Genomic DNA, 18,974 nt, shown 5'->3' with positions numbered 1-18,974 from the left:
GCAGTGATGCAATCTCGGCTCACTGCAACCTCTGCCTCCCGGGTTCAAGTGCTTCTCCTGCCTCAGCCTCCTGAGTAGCTGGGATTACAGGTGCCCACCAGCACACCAAGCTAATTTTTGTATTTTTAGTGAGATGGGGTTTCACCATGTTGGCCAGGCTGGTCTCGAACTCCTGACCTCAAGTGATCCATCCACCTCAGTCTCCCAAAGTGCTGGGATTACAGGTGTGAGCCACCGTGCGCGGCCTAATACTTGTATTGTCGAGTTATATTCATTTTTGTATTTCAATTGTGTACCCATTTATCTTTCTGAATTTTCTTATTGTTTATTATATGATTTACGGCTGATTTTTTTGGGGTTTTATAGATATGTATAATACTATTTACAAGACAATAGTAATTTTTTCTTCTTCCTTCCAATTTTTATACTTCTTGCTTTCTTTTCCTGAATTAGTGTTGGCCACAAACTCTAAAAAAAGGTCAACAAATGACAGCCTATGGACCAAATCTAGGCTGCCACCTGTTTTTGTAAATAAAGTTCTATTGGATCACAACCACATCCATTCATTTATGTATCATCTATGGCTTTTGCATTACAGTTGAGTAGTTGTGACAGAGACATTATGGTTTACGAATAACTGCTACCCAGCCTTTTACAGAAAACGTATGCCCGTTTCTACTCTAGAATAATATCAAATACTAAATCATAATTAATAACGGAATCCTTATTTTGTTTTTGACTTTAATCAGAATGCTTCTTTTGTCTCCCCATTGTATAACGCCACAGTGGCTTTTAAAACCTATTTGCAAATTTTTGACAGTCTCTTTTTAAGAGATGGAATCTATGTATCTTCTTCTTGAACTTGGATAGGGCTTTATGGCTGCCTCAAGAAATACAGTGCAACAAAGTTAGCTCTGTTGGCTTTCCCAGAAGGTTAGAAAAGACTATGCCAATTTCTCTCTACTGAGACACTCACTTCAGGCACCTTTAGCTGTCATTTTAAAAATCTAGCTATCTTGAGGTCCCTACCTGGAGGTCTTATATAGAGAGGAATGCCAGAGAACTTCAACTGCTGCCACCCTGGCTGTTTCAGTCTTTGCCGCCTGGGCACCACACATTGAAGAGAAAAACCTTTGGAGGTGGCCTGAGCACAGCCACTGTCTGACAGTAACTCGGACAGACCCTGGAAAAAGCTGCCTAGCAAAGCCTAGGCAACCTCCAGATTTGTAAGCAAAATTAATAATTGTTATTGTTTTAAAGCCACTATTTTTTTAACTTTTATTTTAAGTTCAGCGGTATAAGTGCAGGTTTTTACACAGGTAAACTTGTGTTATGGGGGTTTGTTGTACAGATTGTTTCATCACCCAGGCATTAAGCCTAGTACCTATTAGTTATTTTTCTTGACCCTTTCCCTTCTCCTACCCACCACCCTCCAAAAAACCCTAGTGTGTGCTTGTTCCCCTCTATGTGTCCATGTGTTCTCATCCTTTAGCTCTCACTTGTAAGACAGAACATGTGAAATTTGTTTGCCTGTTCCTGTGTTAGTTTGCTAAGGATTACAAGGGAGCCTCCTGCTCGATCCATGTTCCCACAAAAGACATGATGCTCTTGCTCTTTTTTATGGCTGCATAGTATTCCATGGTATATGCGTACACCATTTTCTGTATCCAGTCTATCATTGATGGCCATTTAGGTTGACTCCATATCTTTGTAAAACCACTATTTTTAAAATGCATTTGATACATAGTAATAGACAAGTGGAATGCAGGCTTTTTAGTATAGTTAGATGTACCTTTATCATGTTAAGGAAGACTCCATTTATTCCTAATGGGGTTTTTAAATTTAAAAAATGACTATTATATTTAACTAATGGATTTCAGCAGCTATGAAGATGTGTGGTTTTTCTTCTTAGAGCTATTATGATGATAAATTATATTAGTGAATTTCTATCTATCTTTGAATTCCTAATATAAAACCCACTGGGGCATAATGTGTTATATTTTATATGCTGCTGAGTTCTGTTTAATGACAGTTTTTGAGGATTATTTGTATTGATATTCATAAGTAAAATCATACTGTGGTTTTCTTATTTTTGTGCTATTTTTATTGGGTTTTGATTTTAGGAGAGGTGGACCTAGGTTTTGTTTGTTTGTTTTGAGATGGAGTCTCAGTCTGTCACCCAGGCTTGAGTGCAGTGGTGTGATCTCGACTCACTGCAACCTCCATCTCCCAGGTTCAAGTGATTTTCCTGCCTCAGTCTCCCAAGCAGCCGGGACTACAGGCATGTGCCACCAAACCTGGCTAAATTTTGTATTTTTAGTAGAGACAGGGTTTCACTATGTTGGCCAGGCTGGCCTTGAAATCCTGACCTCAGGTGATCTGCCTTGGCCTCCCAAAGTGCCAAGATCACAGGCATGAGCCACTGTGCCCGGCCTGACCTAGGTTTTAAGAAGCCTGATGCTTCTATAATTTGGGGGGCACTCCAAGAAAAAGAACAGTGAATTACTAGTATAAATTTTGGGCCAGGGCTTTGGAAGGAGCCCTTCCTAGAGAAGAATTGTAAAATTTAATCTTCTTTAGCTTTGTTTTATATCTGTTGCCAGGTGTCAGTGTTATTCTTACATTATAAAAATTTTTGCTAGTCTAGTTAGTGGTCTATGTATTTTATTATTTTTTTTTCAAAAAACTAGCTCCTTGATTCATTGATCGAGTTTTTCGTGTCTCAATCTCCTCAGTTCAGCTGCGATTTTGGTTATTTCTTGTCTTCTTCTTGCTTTGGGACTGGTTTGATCTTGGTTCTCTCATTCTTTTAGTTGTGTTATTACGTGGTTAAACTGAGATCTTTCTAACTTTTTTATGTGGACATTTAGTGCTGTAAACTTTTCTCGTAACACTGCCTTAGCTGTGTCCCAGAGATTCTGGTATGTTGTTTCTTCATTCTCATTAATTTCAAAGAACTTCTTGATTTCTGCCTTAATATGATTATTTACCCAAAGTCATTCAGGAACAGGTTATTTGCCCAAAAGCTCCTTACACTGGTAAACAACTTTAGCAAAGTCTTAGGATACAAAATCAATGTGCTAAAATCTCTAGTACTCCTATACACCAACAATAGTCAAGATGAGAGCCAAATCAGGAACAAAATCCCATTCACAATTGCTATGAAAATAAAATAAAATAAAATACCTAGGAATCAGCTAACCAGGGAGGTTAAAGATCTTTATAAGGAGAACTACAAAACCTTGCTCAAAGAAATCAGAGAGGACACAAACAAATGGAAAAACATTCTGTGCTCATGAATAGGAAGAATCAATATCATTAAAATGGCTATACTATTCAAAGCAATTTATAGATTCAATGTTAATCCTATTAAACTACCAATGACATTCTTTACAGAACTAGAGAAAACTATTTTAAAATCTATATGGAATCGAAAAAGAGCCCAATAGCCAAGGCAATTCCAAGCCAAAAGAATAAAGCTGGAGGCATCATGGTACCCAGCTTCAAACTATACTACAGGGCTACAGTAACCAAAACAGCATGGTACTAATACAAGAACAGACACATAGACCAATGGAACAGACTAGAGAGCCCAGAAGTAAGGCTGCACATCTTCAACAAATATGACAAAAAGAAGCAATGGGGAAAGGACTCCCTATTCAATAAATGATGCTGTGATAACTGGCTAGTCATATGCGGAAGACTGAAACCAGACCCTTTCCTTACACCATACAAAAATTAACGAAAGATAGATTAAAGACTTAAATATAAAAACCCTGGAAAATGACTTAGGCAATACCATTCCAGACTAGGAACAGGCAAAGATTTCATGATGAAGATGCAAAAAGCAATTGCAACAAAAGCAAAAATTGACAAATGGGATCTAATTAAATTAAAGAGCTTCTGCACAGCAAATGAAACTATCAACAGAGTGAACAGACAACCTACAGAATGGGAGAAAATTTTTGCAAACTATGCATCTGACAAAGATCTAATATCTAGCATCTTTAAGGAACTTAAAACAAATATACAAGAAAAATGCAAACAACCCCACTAAACAGTAGACGAAGAACACGATCAGACACTTTTCAAAAGAAGCCATACATATGGTCAACAATAATATGAAAAAAAGATCCACATCACTGACCATTAGAGAAGTGTAAATCAAAACCACAGTGAGATACCATCTCATGCCAGTCAGAATGGCTATTATTAAAGTAAAAAAAAAAAAAAAAAAAAACCAGATTCTGGTGAGGTTGCTGAGGAAAAGTAATGCTTATATACTGTTGGTGGGACTGTAAATTAGTTCAACCATGTGGAAGATGGTGTGGTAATTCCTCAAAGACCTAAAAAGATAAATACCATGCAACTTAACAATCCCATTAATGGGTATATACTCAGAGGAATATAAATCATTCTACAATACAGACACATGCACACGTATGTTCACTGAAGCACTATTCACAATAGCAAATACATGGAATCAACCTAAATGCCCGTCAATGGTAGACTGGATAAAGAAGACGTGGTACATACACACCATGGAATACTTTGCAGCCATTAAAAAGAATGAGATCATGTCTTTTGTGGGAATATGGATAGAGCTGGAGGCTACAATCCTTAGCAAACTAACACAGGAACAGAAAACCAAATACCACATGTTCTCACTTATAAATGGGAGCTAATGATGAGAACACATGACCACATGGACACACAGAGGAGAACAACACACTGGGGCCTATAAGAGGGTAGAGGGTGGAGGGATCAGGAAAAATAACTAATGAGTACTGGGCTTGATACCTGGGTGATGAAATAATCTGTACAACAAACCCCCATGACACAAGTTTACCTATGTAACAAATCTGCACATGTACCCCTGAACTTAAAATAAAAGTTTAATTTAAAAAATTTTTTAGAAGTGTATCTTATTTTTATTTGGAACAGCATAAATAATATTTCAAATCACAAAAAGAAAACAAAATCACTTAATATCAGCATTGTATGGAACTTTTCATTTTTCTATGTCCTATTATGACTCTGTCTTTACAGATACATTTTTTACCTAGTTCATTCATTACTGAAAACTTATCATGTTAAAGACATTACAGCAGGTACCATGGACTTAGCAGTAAAAGAGAGAATACCTGTTTCACAAATTAGAAACAGTGGTAGATAAATGTGTACACAATTACAATACCCACTGAATGCTGCCTTGGAGGAAAGTGAAAAGCACCACGGAGGACATAGGAGTGGCATCTAACACAGACTGGGAGGGCACTGCAGGGGAAGAGGAACATTCAGAAAAGGCTTCCCAGAGGAGCCAGCATCTAGTTAAATTAAGATGGAGAAATACTTTCTTATTTTGCTTTTTCCACTTAGCTGAAAGTCATAGTGGACTCCAACGACACTTTCGTGACACTAAAAGTCCTTCCAGAACGCTTGATTGGTTACCTCGTAGGAGACTCTGAAACTGTCTAGCTGAGGCGTGAGCTGGTTCAGGGGCACATGGTCAGTGAACAGGTCCGCTGGTGTCATGGACAAGTTGAGAACCAAGCTGGAAGACAGAACCAGAAATGTGAAGAGATGTGGGGGTTGAATATGGAGCACTGCAGCTGAGTCTGGAGACCAGATATTTCTATGTAGGACTGCTTCATCCTCCACAATTTTAAGAGGCGATATCTTCTGTTTTGTGTGAAAGGTTTAGTATGGATTGGACAGGGGAATAATTTCACCTGGCCAAAATCCTCAGTTGGGAGGGTGTTTTTCTGAGGTCACATGAGGTCTTCACTGAATATCTGTGCTTCCTAGTGTTCTCCAAGGTTCCCGGTCCTCCAAGGTTCCTGAGGACCTAATATTGGTTCCTACTGGTGACTTTCCTGTTCTGGGATTCCCTTATACTGCCTTGCTTGAAGGCCGTGATAGAAATCGAGGATTTTGAGCAAGGAGCTCTGGGCTCACCTAAGTGTCTGAGCCTCAGTTCCTCATCTGCAATGTTAGACACAATCACAGGGTGATTGTATGGAGCAGGTGGGAGTACATTTGTGAAAGTATCATAAATTATAAATTACTATGTAGATAGCTCTTATTCTTAGGGTTTAGAGATTCCTAGTCTTAGAAATGAGAGAAGTGAGACCGGATAGTTTAGAAATGTCCTGGAAATGATGCCAAGCATATAGAAACAAAAGGGGCTTCACTAATTGCCAAAGTAAAGGAGCCCCAGGTTCTACATGTACCTGGGATTGAAAGCACCTAGGGAATGGACTAAACCATAGAGGTGAAGAGGTGGAAAGAATTCTCACCAGCGTTAGTCATCAACCTGGACAAATAATTGGCTGGTGGCCATCTGGAAAGTTTTCATTAACTGTTTTTCCTGGATTGGTTTTAGGAATCAAAGTATTTGGCTTTGACACATTATTAGACATTATTGGTGTAATAGTGATCCCAACTGTAATCCCTGATATCTGCAAGACACTTTACAGTTACCGAACACTTAGGTGTACCCTGTTCCTCTGATTATTGCAGTACCATGGGAGGTACAGACAAGACAGACAGGCTCTTTGATGCCCAATGAATAAATTATGGGTAAGTGGTTTGTCTGAGGAGAGAAGGAACCATATACCAGGCACTATACTACATCCTTAGGATACCCTGTGCTTTTAATCCTCTCAATAACTCCATGAGAGGGAAGCTTAATCATGGCTTGATAGCTGAGTAACTAAGTTTGCAGAGAGAGTAAGGGAGTCAAATAAAGTCACACACAAGCAAGTGGCAGATCAGTGAGTGGAATGCAGGTCAGTTCTCTGACTCAAAGTCCTGTGTTATTTCCACCTTCCTCCTTAAAAAAAAAAAGGAAAAGAAAAAGAAACTCTGTCTTACCTCCAATTGTTTCCAAATGGAAGCATATGGTTGGGCTGGTTGTTGAGTCTGAAATAAATAGCTTCTTTTAGACTGTTGAGACAGCCAAATGTTTTCAATATGCTCCCAAGGTTGGTGATTGGGTCTGAATAGAAGCCAGATGTTCTGGATTCCAGAGCTATTTCCTTGTTGCATGCTCTCCCCAACCCCCAACCCTCCTTTAAATGGAGGAAGGGAAGGTGAGATCAGACTGACGGATTTTGCTTTTTCACATCTTTCTCTTTGGAAGGAGGTGAGGGAGTAGTTGAGATTGCAGTTGGGCTGAAGCAGGCTGTGGGCTTGGGGTGGGAGGTAGACTAGAAGAAAAATCACCAGAAAGAATGTGCAATCGCTTATTCCAGGCCTTTAGAATCCCTTTGCTGCCTGACCTTTCTGTACTCCTTCACAGTTGACAGCCCAGACTCGGCTTCCCGCTAGGAGGAAGTGCCCTGCAGTTAGTCTGCTGATTACTAAAACAGAACCATCATAGCACTTGTCAGCTCCGCTTCCTCCATGCACTTTGGCAGATTTTTTTTTTTTTTCAATTTCTTGTTTTATTACTGTTTGTCAGACTGGGGAGCCTTTGAAGTTCTTTACAGATCTGACTTTTATCAGAGCATGTAGGAGTTGGGGGGTGGGAAATGGGGTGGATGCAACCCATCAAAATATTCTATTCTGCACCCAACAAACTCACCCCCACTCCGTCTTTGTCTGAAAAGCTTTGTGACATGGTGTTTCTATACGTGGCCTGCCTTCCAGATGAGACAGTGACATCTATTGTCGTAATATGGGGAGGAAATTATGATTGCTTAATGATAGCATGTCGCAGCTTGTCGCTTCTTTATTTTCATTTTAAATACTTGCTGTCACAGCAACACACAATTGGCCTTCAATCCTGGGGCTGAGGCTGGGACCTCATGTGGTACAAGGTGTTGCAAAGATGACTTACTGGTAAAGCTGGGGAAAACAAAAGTGAATACAAAAATATTTCTGCATGCCTGGCTTGGTTCTCTCCCCCTCCCACCTTGATATGAGGCAGAGGCCTTTTGACCATGTTGGCTGGCACTTTGTACACTGGCCTTGAAAGCACCGACACCAGCCTAAGCATGTGAGATGCATGCTTAGTCTCACAGATTCTGATGATCTTTCCTTGTCTGGTTTACTTATAGAATCTAGAGGGCATTGTTCATGGAAACAGCAAGCAAAGGGTGAGAATGATTCAAGTCTTTACTGGTTGCAGCCAATTTATTCATTCTGTACTACCACTTGACTTAGCTTTCTGACAACAGTGACAACAAAAATCATTTTGATCCTATTTAATAATTAAATGTTAATTTCTTTTGTTCAAACGATGAAATACAAATTCCTGATGCCAACACATAACATCTGTCTCCATCTGGTTCAGACCTACCAAAGTCCACCTCCCATCACCTCAGATCGTTTGCGGTAGCCAGGCATCTTTCTTTGTTTCCTTAAATAAAATAATTTAGATTATGGCCCATTTCAAACATAGGAAACAGCTAGAAAACACATAGACACTTGTGGACCCATCATATAACTAGGTGGGTACATTTAAAAAATAACACTGAATGTAAAAAGAAAGTTGAAAAAAATATGTGCAGTTACATTTAAATTATTATTTAGCATTACGCAAACTTTTAAGCACCCAAAGCCTTTTCTGTTTTCATATGGGAAATGTCTGTTATTCTTTATGGCTCAGTTCAAATATCACTCCCCTGTCATGTCTGTGACTTGTTCAGCAGAGTAACTGTTCCTCCTTTGTGACTTCCAGCCACTCATTTATACGGTTTTCCATTACTTGTTAATACTGCTGGTATTATAATTTCTAATTTCATGTTGGTCTCCTCCACTAAGCTGTGAGCTCCTTAAGGATAATGACTGAGTTGCATTTTTCTTTGTACACTTGGGACATAAACCTACGATAATTGTCTCGAAAGTTTTGTCAGACTAAAATATCATTATATGGCACAAAACCATGATCTAACTATAGGCACACTAAAGTACAATTTAAAGTTTGATTCCCAGTCTTTTTGTTTGCTTGTTTGTTTGAGACTGAGTTTCGCTGTATCACCCAGATTGGAGTGCAGCGGTGTGATCTCGGCTCATTGCAACCTCTGCCTCCTGGTTTCAAGCGATTCTCATGCCTCAGCCTCCCGAGTTGCTGGAATTACAGGTGCCTACCACCACACCTGGCTACTTTTTTGTATTTTTAGTAGAGATGGGGTTTCACCATGTTGGCCAGGCTGGTCTTGAACTCCTGACCTCAAGTGATCCTCCCACTTCGGCCTCCCAGAGTGCTGGGACTACAGGCGTGAGCCACTGCACCCAGCCAGATTCCCAGTCTTAATAGCAACAACATCTCTCTTTTACTGTTTACAAAGTGCTTTCAAATTCATTAATTCTATTTTGCTTCATTATAACTCTTTAAAGTATGCACCGCAGACAGCATTGCTATTAAATGAAAGAAGAAACCGTGATTTAGAGAGATTAAATGACTTGTTCATTGCCACACAGCTCAGAGGTGATGGGACTATCTCCCTGGCTTTAAATGAAATGCTCTTTTCTTATGACTTTTTGAATTGGTGTTAATACCACAGATCAATTCCTCCTTTTCTCTATTCCTTTCTTCTTCCTACTTTCCTTCTTCTTTCTCCTCATTTTTTAATTCTTGTAACAAATGTTAATTGAATACCATCTATCTGCATTGTATTAGCTTCTGGGGATAAAATAATAATTAAAACTAGTCCTGGTTGTGGCTCCTGTGGAGATAACAGTCATCCGGAGAACTTGAAATCCTTCTAAACAATACACAGCATGCAGGCTGGTAAATGTTTGGTAACTCCTTGCAAGACCGTGTTATGCTAGAACAGTGGTAGTAAGATGAAATGTTTCCTGATGCTTTGACAGAGTTCTGAGCACTTTGAGATTTTTTCCGAAGTTAATTGGTGGGGTGGGGGGGGGGAATTAATTCACTTTGTTTAGCTCTTAAGAGCTCTTCCCTCTGTAGTGAATTGCTTAATGGTAGAGGCTTTGATGCTGGCAGGTACTTTTAGTGGAATATGACTGCGATTGCCCTCTCTTACAACCTGCACTGTTGTGTGGGCTGAAACCAATTAGACCTAAATTAATTAGCAAGAAAATGATGGGCCCACTTGCTGAGCCATTCACAATGCCATGTGAAGAAAGAAGAACAGTGTTTGAAGGATGCTGTGTGTTTCTGCTCAACCCTAATGACTGAAGTATTTCCAAATATGGAAGTAAATTCAAGCCATTGCTGAATTAAGTGGTCCACTTTTTTTTAACCCATGAAAGTCCTTTATTCAAAGGCAAGGTAGGAAACTATAAAGAACTCCTTATGGGTCCTAGGACCTGTGATAAGCTGTGGGATAAAGTTAGAAGGCACATGGAATCATTAGGTAATTTGACCTCTTAAGGCTCAAAGTAGCTGAGGAAATTGATGGTTGAAAACCATACAAGGACTAAGATCCCTTCTACGTGAACTGTGGGTAAGGAGGCTTTCTTCTGGAGGACAAACTTAGCTCTCCCTGCTCTCACTGTACAGTCTCCTTTGCTAGGTTCTTCCTCTGCCTATTCCTTCAATGAGAGTATTAATGGAGCTCAACTAACAGCCCCTCCAGGGCCATCTCATCTCCTCTGATGTTAGATACCACCTTTGTGTTGACACTTCCCAGGCTAGCCCACTATCTAGATGCTCTCGAGCTCCAACTGCCTACAGGTCTTTTCCTTGATATCCCATGAGCAACTCAAACAATTGTCTTAGAACCTAACTTCCTCCTTCTGATTCACCAACTGGTCACTCAGATGAGAAACTGGGAGTCATTCTTAACCGTTTTCTCCCTCTCATTCCCCTCACTAAGGATATCGAGGAGCTCTGTTCATTTTCTATCCTAAGTATTATAATTCCCAAATTCATGTTTGAATATTTATTTCCAACACCCATTTAGACTAGGCTCCTAATCCTCTGCCCCTTGGTTTATTCTTCTGGTCACCTTTGACGCCTCCTGGTCTTTGGTCATCCTTAAATGTTCATACTTCCTAGGCTATTGCCTCCAAGAGTCTTCTCTTTGAACACTGAACTGTACCAGAGTGACCTCATCCACTTCAAGATTTCAGCTACCATTTTTATGCTGATGGCTCCCAAATGTACGTTTCCAGCTACCAACTCTCTCCTGAGCTTCCAATCCACATATCCAGCAACTAACTGGACATCTGCATGTTGATATCCCACAATCATCTCAAACTCAGTGTCCATAAACAAGCTCATTATTTTTCTCCTAAACCTTCTCTCCTACTGTGAATAACTGCCCCATCCATTCAGTTGCACAGATTAGAAATCTAAGTGCCATTTTATTAACTCCTTGCTCTCACTTCCCTTATCCTTATTTGTAAGTGCAGATGATTCCAAATTTTAAAACTCTCTCAAATCTGTCCACTTTTCTTCATTTCCGTTGCTACTGTCTTAGTAGAGGGCACCACCATCTCTTCCCTGAATTACTGAGAAAACCTCTTCCATGGTGATCTTACATATTATTTATTTATTTATTTATTTATTTATTTATTTATTTTTGAGACAAAGTCTTACTTTGCCACCCAGGCTGGAGTGCAGTGGCATGAACATGGCTCACTGCAGCCTTGACCATGCAGGCTCAAGTGATCCTCCTGCCTCATCAGCTCTTCAAGTAGCTGGAACCACAGGCACACAATACCACACCCAGCTAATTTTTCTATTTTCTGTAGAGGTGGGGTCTTGCCATGTTTCCCAGGCTGGTCTTGAACTCCTGAGCTCAAGTGATCCTGTCAGTCTCCCAAAGTGCTGGGATTACAGGCACGAGCCACTGCACCTGGCCTATTTTGTAATTTTCTAAGCCAGATTCCACATGGCCAGGTTTACTGGGGAGTGGGGGCGGGATAAATTCTGGCTGTGTTGCCCAGGCAGGAGTGCAGTGGTGCAATTATGACTCAGTGCATTCTCAACCTCTTGGGCTCAAGAGATCTTCCCACCTCAGCCTCTTGAGTAGCTGGAATCACAGGCATGCACCACTACACCCAGCTAAGGTTTTCTTTTTCTTTTTGGTAGAGATGGGGTCTCAATACGTTGTATAGGCTAGGTTCGAGCGATACCCCTGCCTCCGCCTCCCAGAATGCTGGGATTACAGGTGTAAGCCACCATTCTCAGCCTCACATTGACATTTATACAGTGCTGATGGGTTAATGCCACTCTCAAACTTTAAAACATTCATGGTTCTGCAAAGCTCTGAGGATACATTCTAACTCTAAACTTTGGCTTTTCTTTTCTTTTTCTTTCTTCTTTTTTTTTCTTGAGATGGAGTCTTGCTCTGTCACCCAGGCTGGAGTGCAGGGGCATGATCTCGACTCACTACAACTTTCATCTCCTGGGTTCAAGCAGTTTCACTGGCTCAGCTTCCCAAGTAGCTGGGATTACAGGTGCCTGCCACCACGCCCAGCTAATTGCTTTGTATTTTTAGTTTCAACAAGATTTCACCATGTTGGCCAGGCTGGTTTTGAACTCCTGATCTCAAGTGATCCGCCCCCTCGGCCTCCCAAAGTGTTAGGATAACAGGCATGAGACATTGTGCCTGGCCAACTTTGGGTTTTCAAGACCCTTCAAGATTCTGGCTTCTAATAACCTGACCTCATTTCTTGTGTCACTATTGGAACTTCATGCTCTGGCTATCCTGCACATACTTTTCCAAACATGCACATTTCTACTGGCCTCTGGTTGCAAATACTGCCAATGCCTTCTGATCTTTCAGACCTTAATTTAGATGCCATTTCATGATACAGCAGGAAGGTTTCATGGCACCATCATTATGTATGTAAATGACTGTTACTTGCCTGTCTTCCTCATTAGACCAGAAGTTCTTTGAGTGCAGGGGCTATGTCTTGTTCATTTTTGTTTCTCCAGATAGGGAAGAAAGACATTCCATTGATAGCTGATGATTTTAACTTTGAAAGATGTCCTCTTATAGGTGCATCTCCCTCCAGCCTTGAACTTCTGTAACTTGTCTTCTGCACTGCTCCAGGATGATCTTTAAGAAATGCAAATCAGACCACGTTGCTTTTGATAAATCTTTCAGCAGCTCTCTACTGCTACCTTTTCTCAATCCTAGACTCTGGGACTGGACTGAGGCTGATTCCATCCTAGCCTTTACGATACATGTGATCCAGGCCTAGGCCAAACATAACATCTCATTCTGTTGGCCATAGTGACTGGTTTGGAAATGGACATGTTAACCAATGAAAGTTTTGCTGGGATTTTTGAGAAAGTGATTCTTCTCAGATCTTGCTATTATATGAGGCCCAGGGTTGAGGACAAAACAATAGAAGGTAGAGCCCAGCTGTGGAGGGATCTTGAATCCTGATTACTTTATTTGATCTTTATTTGATCTGTGACCTCAGTAATCCTGAAGCCAGCCTTACCTTGTGATTTCAGCTTGTGCAATTGAATACATTTCTTTGCTTGCCTAAGCTAGATGGGTCAAGATTTCTGTTATTTCATTTATTTATGCATTCATTAAACAAATATTCATTGAACTTCTGCATTGTTCTAAACACTGTTGTAGATGTTAGGGAGAATGCAGTGACAATGTAGACAGTCTCTATGATATGGTTTGGCTGTGTCCCCACCCAAATCTCATCTTGAATTGTAATCCTCATAATCCCCACAGGTTGTGGGAGGGACCCAGTGGGGGGTAATTGAATCATGGAGGTGGTTATCCTCATGCAGTTCTTGTGATAATGAGTGAGTTCTCACGAGATCTGATGGTTTTATAAATGTCTGCCATTTCCCTTGCTGGCAACTCATTCTGTCTCGTGCCGTCCTGTGAAGAGGTACCTTCCACGATGATTTTAAGTTTCCTGAGGCCTCCCCAGTCATGCAGAGCTGTGAGTCAATTACACATCTTTCCTGTATAAATTACCCAGTCTTGAGTATTTCTTCATAGTAGTGTGAGAACAAACTAATACACTGTATTTTAAAGGGGGTATTGAAAGAGACCTCACTGATCCATATCTTACAAAAGAACACCATAATATCCATAATCTATCTCATGCCTATCTCTCCGGCTAAAGCTAAATTCAGTCTTGACCATGCTGAATCTGAAGTACCCACGTTTCTTATCATAACGCAATGGTTGTCCATCTCTGAAATCACAAACCTTAATATTCCATTCTAACCACATTTTTATATGCTTTTGCCTCTTGGTACCTTCATCCCCTTGCTTGTTAATAATCATTTATTTACTTCTTTTTATCCACTTCATCACACACCCATTGCCTCCCTGGCTCAACTTTGCCCTTAGAGGGCAACATAGACCTGCAGGACATCTCTTTAGTAACTCTTCCAATTACCTCAGCTTCTCTGCTGTGTTAATTTCCCTCTGTCCTGCTCTCAAAAAACCACAATGCTGTGTCAACATGACCATCCACCAACTATGATCCTCCTGTTTTTCAGAGCATAATTAAGGGAAAACACAGAACATGAAGATTAGTGTTATGATAAATTAATATCTCCCAACTCTACGGTGTCTTCAGGGCTGCCTAGATTCTTTCCATGTGTTTCTAATCAACAACTTCCTGCATTTCATTTCAGCTGCTATTTCAGTCCTTTGCTTTTCTATACAAAACCCCTCCATGATAATCAACTCTAATTCTAACTCATTAATTATTTAACAAATACACATTCAGAACTTGCTATCTAATAGGAATCATGATGCATTTTGAGTCACGGTGATACACAAGGGAAACAAGTGATTACAAACGTGCTGATGTTTGTAAAAGGGAAGGAGTAGACAGGGTACTGAGGTGGTACTTAACCTGAGGATGTGGACTATTTAGAAGGAGGTTGGAGAAGGCTTTCCTGAGGAAGTAAAATTTAATAGCAAAGGAAATATTCCCGGGAACAGAAACAGCATAGAAGAAGGGCCTGAGGTGAAGAAATGGTAAAAATCCAGTACGGCTGGAGCATAGAGCTTGAGGAGAAAGCGGCATGAGGCAATGCTGGGGAAGGCCATTCTTTCCTTCCTTCATTGATTGTGATATTCATCCAGATATTCACTGGGAGCTTGTAATGTCCTCAGCACTATTATCTGGGCTGGGGATTTGCAAGTCACAGCAGATGCCCTCAAGGGCTTGCTCCTATTCCATTGCATCTACTATTTCTGTACATTCTGGCCCAACATCTGCTTGCATTTGCCAGCACTTGGTTTCTTTGCCTGAGGGCTTTCTTTGGCTGCTGGTGTGACTCTGCCAACATCTAAGGTGGGCTGGAGTGCTGGGAAATTAAAGTTCTCAAGGAGTGACCAACAGGAGTGGTCAGATAGAAACCCAAATCCCCTTGCCTCTTGCAGAAGAAGATCTCTGAGGTGTTTCTTCCACACTAAGTTTCCCCTTGGGATGAGATGGCAGTTGCCCTCAGTGGTTCCCTGTTTAAATACTTTCTACCTTTCAGATTCTCTCCCCGTTTCTTTCCTACTCTCTTACATTCCCTCCTTCACCCTTAGAGAGCAACCTAGACCTACAGGGCATCCCTTCAGTAGCTCTTCCAATTACCTCAGCTCCTCTGCCATGTTAGTTTCTCTCTGTCATCCTCTCAAAAAACTACAATGCTGTGTCAACATAACTGCCCACCATCTATGATCCTCCTCCTGTTTTTCAGAGCATGATTACAGAAAAACACAGAACATGAAGATGAGTGTTATGATAAATTAATATCTCCCAACTCTACTGGGTCCAAATTTTCTTGAACCACCTCCCAGATAAACTCCTTGCATTGAATCCTTTGGATTTTGTGAAATCTGAATGAAGACAGTGGTAAACAAGATGTATGAGGTCCCCACCTTCATGACATTTAGATTCCACAGAGGGATACAGACAATGGAAACCAAAATAAACGAGTTATTTTCAGCTAGAATTTATATGATGAGTAAAGTAATTCAGGGCAATAGAGTAGAAAGTGCCTGGCATAGCAGGGAGGTAGGGGCCAGGGAGGGTGGGCTGCATAGATTGGGTGTTCAGAGAAAACTAGGTGGGTGAGGCTCTATGCGTTCTTCCTCCTGTTGCCTCTTCTTGCTTGCATGGCGGTACTATGCCAGTTCTTCCTCCTTGAAGCCGTTGTCTTCCCTTGGCTCTGATGATGTTCATCTCTTGTGGTTTTTCTTCTGATTATTCTGGTTATTATAACCCTATCCTCTCCAGTAACTTTTCATCCACCTAAAATCATAAATGTCAGGATTTCCCAAGGTCCTTTCTTGTTCCTTTTTTTTTTTTTTCAAGTCAAAATTCTTTTATGACAATAAAACAATCACATATTTAATATTAAAAGAAATGCAGAAAATGGCTCAGGGTTGTATTAAAAAAAAAAATCCAGGTTGTGCAGGTTGCTGTATTTACATCTGGGAGCAGAGCTGTCCCCACATCAGGCAGAGCAGCTGCACTTCTCCGACGCCCCTTTGCAGACACAGCCCTGGGCACACTTGGCACAGCCCACGGGGCAGCAGGAGCAGCAGCTCTTCTTGCAGGAGGTGCATTTGCACTCTTTGCACTTGCAGGAGCCCGCGCACGTGCAGGAACCACCAGTGGCGCAGGAGCAGTTGGGGTCCATTTCGAGCCAAGGAGATGCTGGAGCTCCCACCGGTAAGGCAAAAACGCAGTCAGGCAGTTGGAAAGTGCACTTTCTTGTTCCTTTTCATTCTCCCTTTGATGGAATCAACATCTCATGGAGATGATTCTCAAATTTATATCTATTGTGAAACTCTTTACTGAATTCCAAGTCCAGATACCCAACCATCAATTGCATATCTCTTCCTAGATGTTCCACAGATGCCTTAAACTGAAAATATCCAAACCCAATGTAATATTTTACTCACCCCCCAAAACTGGTCTTCATCTTAAATCCTTTGTGTCAAAGGATAGCATCACCCACATCCAAGTAGTCAGCAAGACTTTTTTATTCCTTCTTAAATTGTATTCCATCATCTCCATTGCCATTGCCGATCAATGTTCAGGACATCATTAAAAGACTTTACCTGGATTACTACAACAGCCTTTAAACAAACCTCTCGTTCCTCCCTCTCCCATCCATCCTCTCCACGGCAGACCAAAAAATAGTTCTAAAATTCAAATTTGCCTATGTCATTGTTATGCTTAAAATTTATTCAGGGGATCCCATCAACTTCAGATAAAGCTCGGGCTCCATAGCATCACAATCAAGATGCTGCAAGATTTTCCTCTTGTTTTTCTCCCCAGTCTTATCTCAGCCCTCCCCCGTCATGTTGTTTTGTGCCTCTGTGTCATTGCATATGCCTTTCCCTCCCAAGCTTTGATGTCTGGGTTATTCCTAAGTATTCTGAAAGACTTGACTCAAGCATTTCCACTTCTATAAAGGTTTCTTGACCATCCAAAACAGGAAGTGATTCTTCCCATCAAGTCCCTCAGCTCCCTGACTGTGGGATTATCTATAAATCTATATGTCTATAGTACATGTCATGTTTTGCTCTTTGTCTATTTCTGTCACTAACCTCTGAGCTCCTTAAAAGCAGGTAATGGGTTATTTATGTCTGTATCAGTGCCAAATACATAGACATGTGCAATCAACCTTTGCCAAATGAATTAATAGTGTGGATTACTCCATGTGCAGGTCTGGGATAACATATGACCCAACCTTGAATATTTTCCCTAAATCATACTATAAAAAGTTCCATTTGACATAAAAATGCAAATTGTTTATAAAGATCACTCACCCTGTTCCTTAAACCACCTAGACCTTTGTCTGTTCCCTGAGACAAAGTGCTTCAAAAGCAGATGCTTTCACATTAACCAGCCCAGTCCCTGCACTTGCTATAGTTTATAACAGAGGGAGCTGTGATTTCATCTTTGAATTCTGTTACTTTTGTTCCATTTATGTGCTTATATTTTAGACAACAGAATGGAGAGGATGAGTTATTCAGTAATTCTTAGTTGTGTTGTTTTTGAAATATGCTTTTGTTCTCCCTATCTCTACTTAAACCAATCATTGAAGGCACCCATAGAAAACAAATTAAAAAAAAAGGAAACTGATTTGACAAATTTCGAATTACGCTTCCTATTTAATTTATTTTAGATCCAAGTTGGTGAGGTCTCTCACCTATTGTTCACTATCATACAAAGCACTGTCTTTCTCTGCAGTCAGTCCTTTATTAAGAACTTCTATGCTCAATGTACAATAATAAGGACTTTGCATTTTACCTAATCCACCCAGCCGTTCTATGAAGGATTAGTATGCGGGAAACATCTGGATCCAAGAGAAAGCATGACAACTTTAGGAAACTGACAGCAGTACTGCCTTACTTTTAGCACTGAAATTGTAGGAGTAGGGGGAGAGTAATGGGGAGAGATGAATAAAGCTGGAAGCTTAAGCAGATGCTACATCTTATTCTTGTACACCATCTCCAGAAGTCTGGGCTTTTCCCCAAGAGGAATGGAGTGTCACTGGTGGGAGACCTTGTAAAATAAGTGTTTTATAAAGATAGCTGTGGCTGCAGAGTGGAGAATGGATTGAAGGACCACAAGACTGGAGGGAGAGAGAGCAGTTTGATAATCCAGTAATCTAAATCAATCATAATGGTGGCCTGAACAAGTGTGGTGGGATCGTAGAGTCAAGAGATATATAGGAAGTAGGAATGCCTTATAGTAAGTCAAACAGGCCTCAGGATGAATCTCTTTCTGCCATTTACTAGAGTGTGACCTCAGCCAATTGAGGCAATTTGGCTATATCTGTTTTTTCATCTGACAAATAGAAACAAAGATAGTACCTATCTCACTGAATTCTTGAGGATATTATGAGGTAATTCATGTTGTGGTAACCAGAATACTGCCTCCCAAAAGATATTGCTATCCTAATCCCTTGAACCTATGAATAAATGTTACCTGACATGGCAAAAGAGCCTTTGTAGATGTGATTAGGGTAAAGGAAAAATCCTGCAATGGGGAGATTATTCCTGATTATCCAAGCAGGCCAAATCTAATTACACAAGTCCTTA

General features: G+C 40.6%; 1 protein-coding gene and 1 long non-coding RNA gene across 2 annotated transcripts in view; one reads left to right on the top strand and one right to left on the bottom strand.

Annotated features, from left to right (window-relative positions):
• Positions 1-18,974, top strand: part of LOC126934844 (uncharacterized) — a 471,590-nt gene that overhangs the window by 83,583 nt on the left and 369,033 nt on the right. The gene's annotated exons all lie outside the window — the stretch shown is intronic.
• Positions 16,219-16,630, bottom strand: LOC126934831 (metallothionein-1E-like). The gene has a single exon (XM_050755654.1). It carries the CDS (start codon positions 16,556-16,558, stop codon positions 16,373-16,375), a length of 186 nt encoding a protein of 61 aa, XP_050611611.1. The 5' UTR covers positions 16,559-16,630; the 3' UTR covers positions 16,219-16,372.

Source organism: Macaca thibetana, chromosome 14 (assembly GCF_024542745.1).
Source record: "Macaca thibetana thibetana isolate TM-01 chromosome 14, ASM2454274v1, whole genome shotgun sequence".
Lineage (NCBI taxonomy): Eukaryota > Metazoa > Chordata > Mammalia > Primates > Cercopithecidae > Macaca > Macaca thibetana.
This window is presented reverse-complemented; position numbering and strand designations above follow the sequence as displayed.

Bases quoted from the DNA above. Each gene is read 5' to 3' on its own strand.
- LOC126934831 (XM_050755654.1), bottom strand. From the start codon at position 16,558: ATGGACCCCAACTGCTCCTGCGCCACTGGTGGTTCCTGCACGTGCGCG.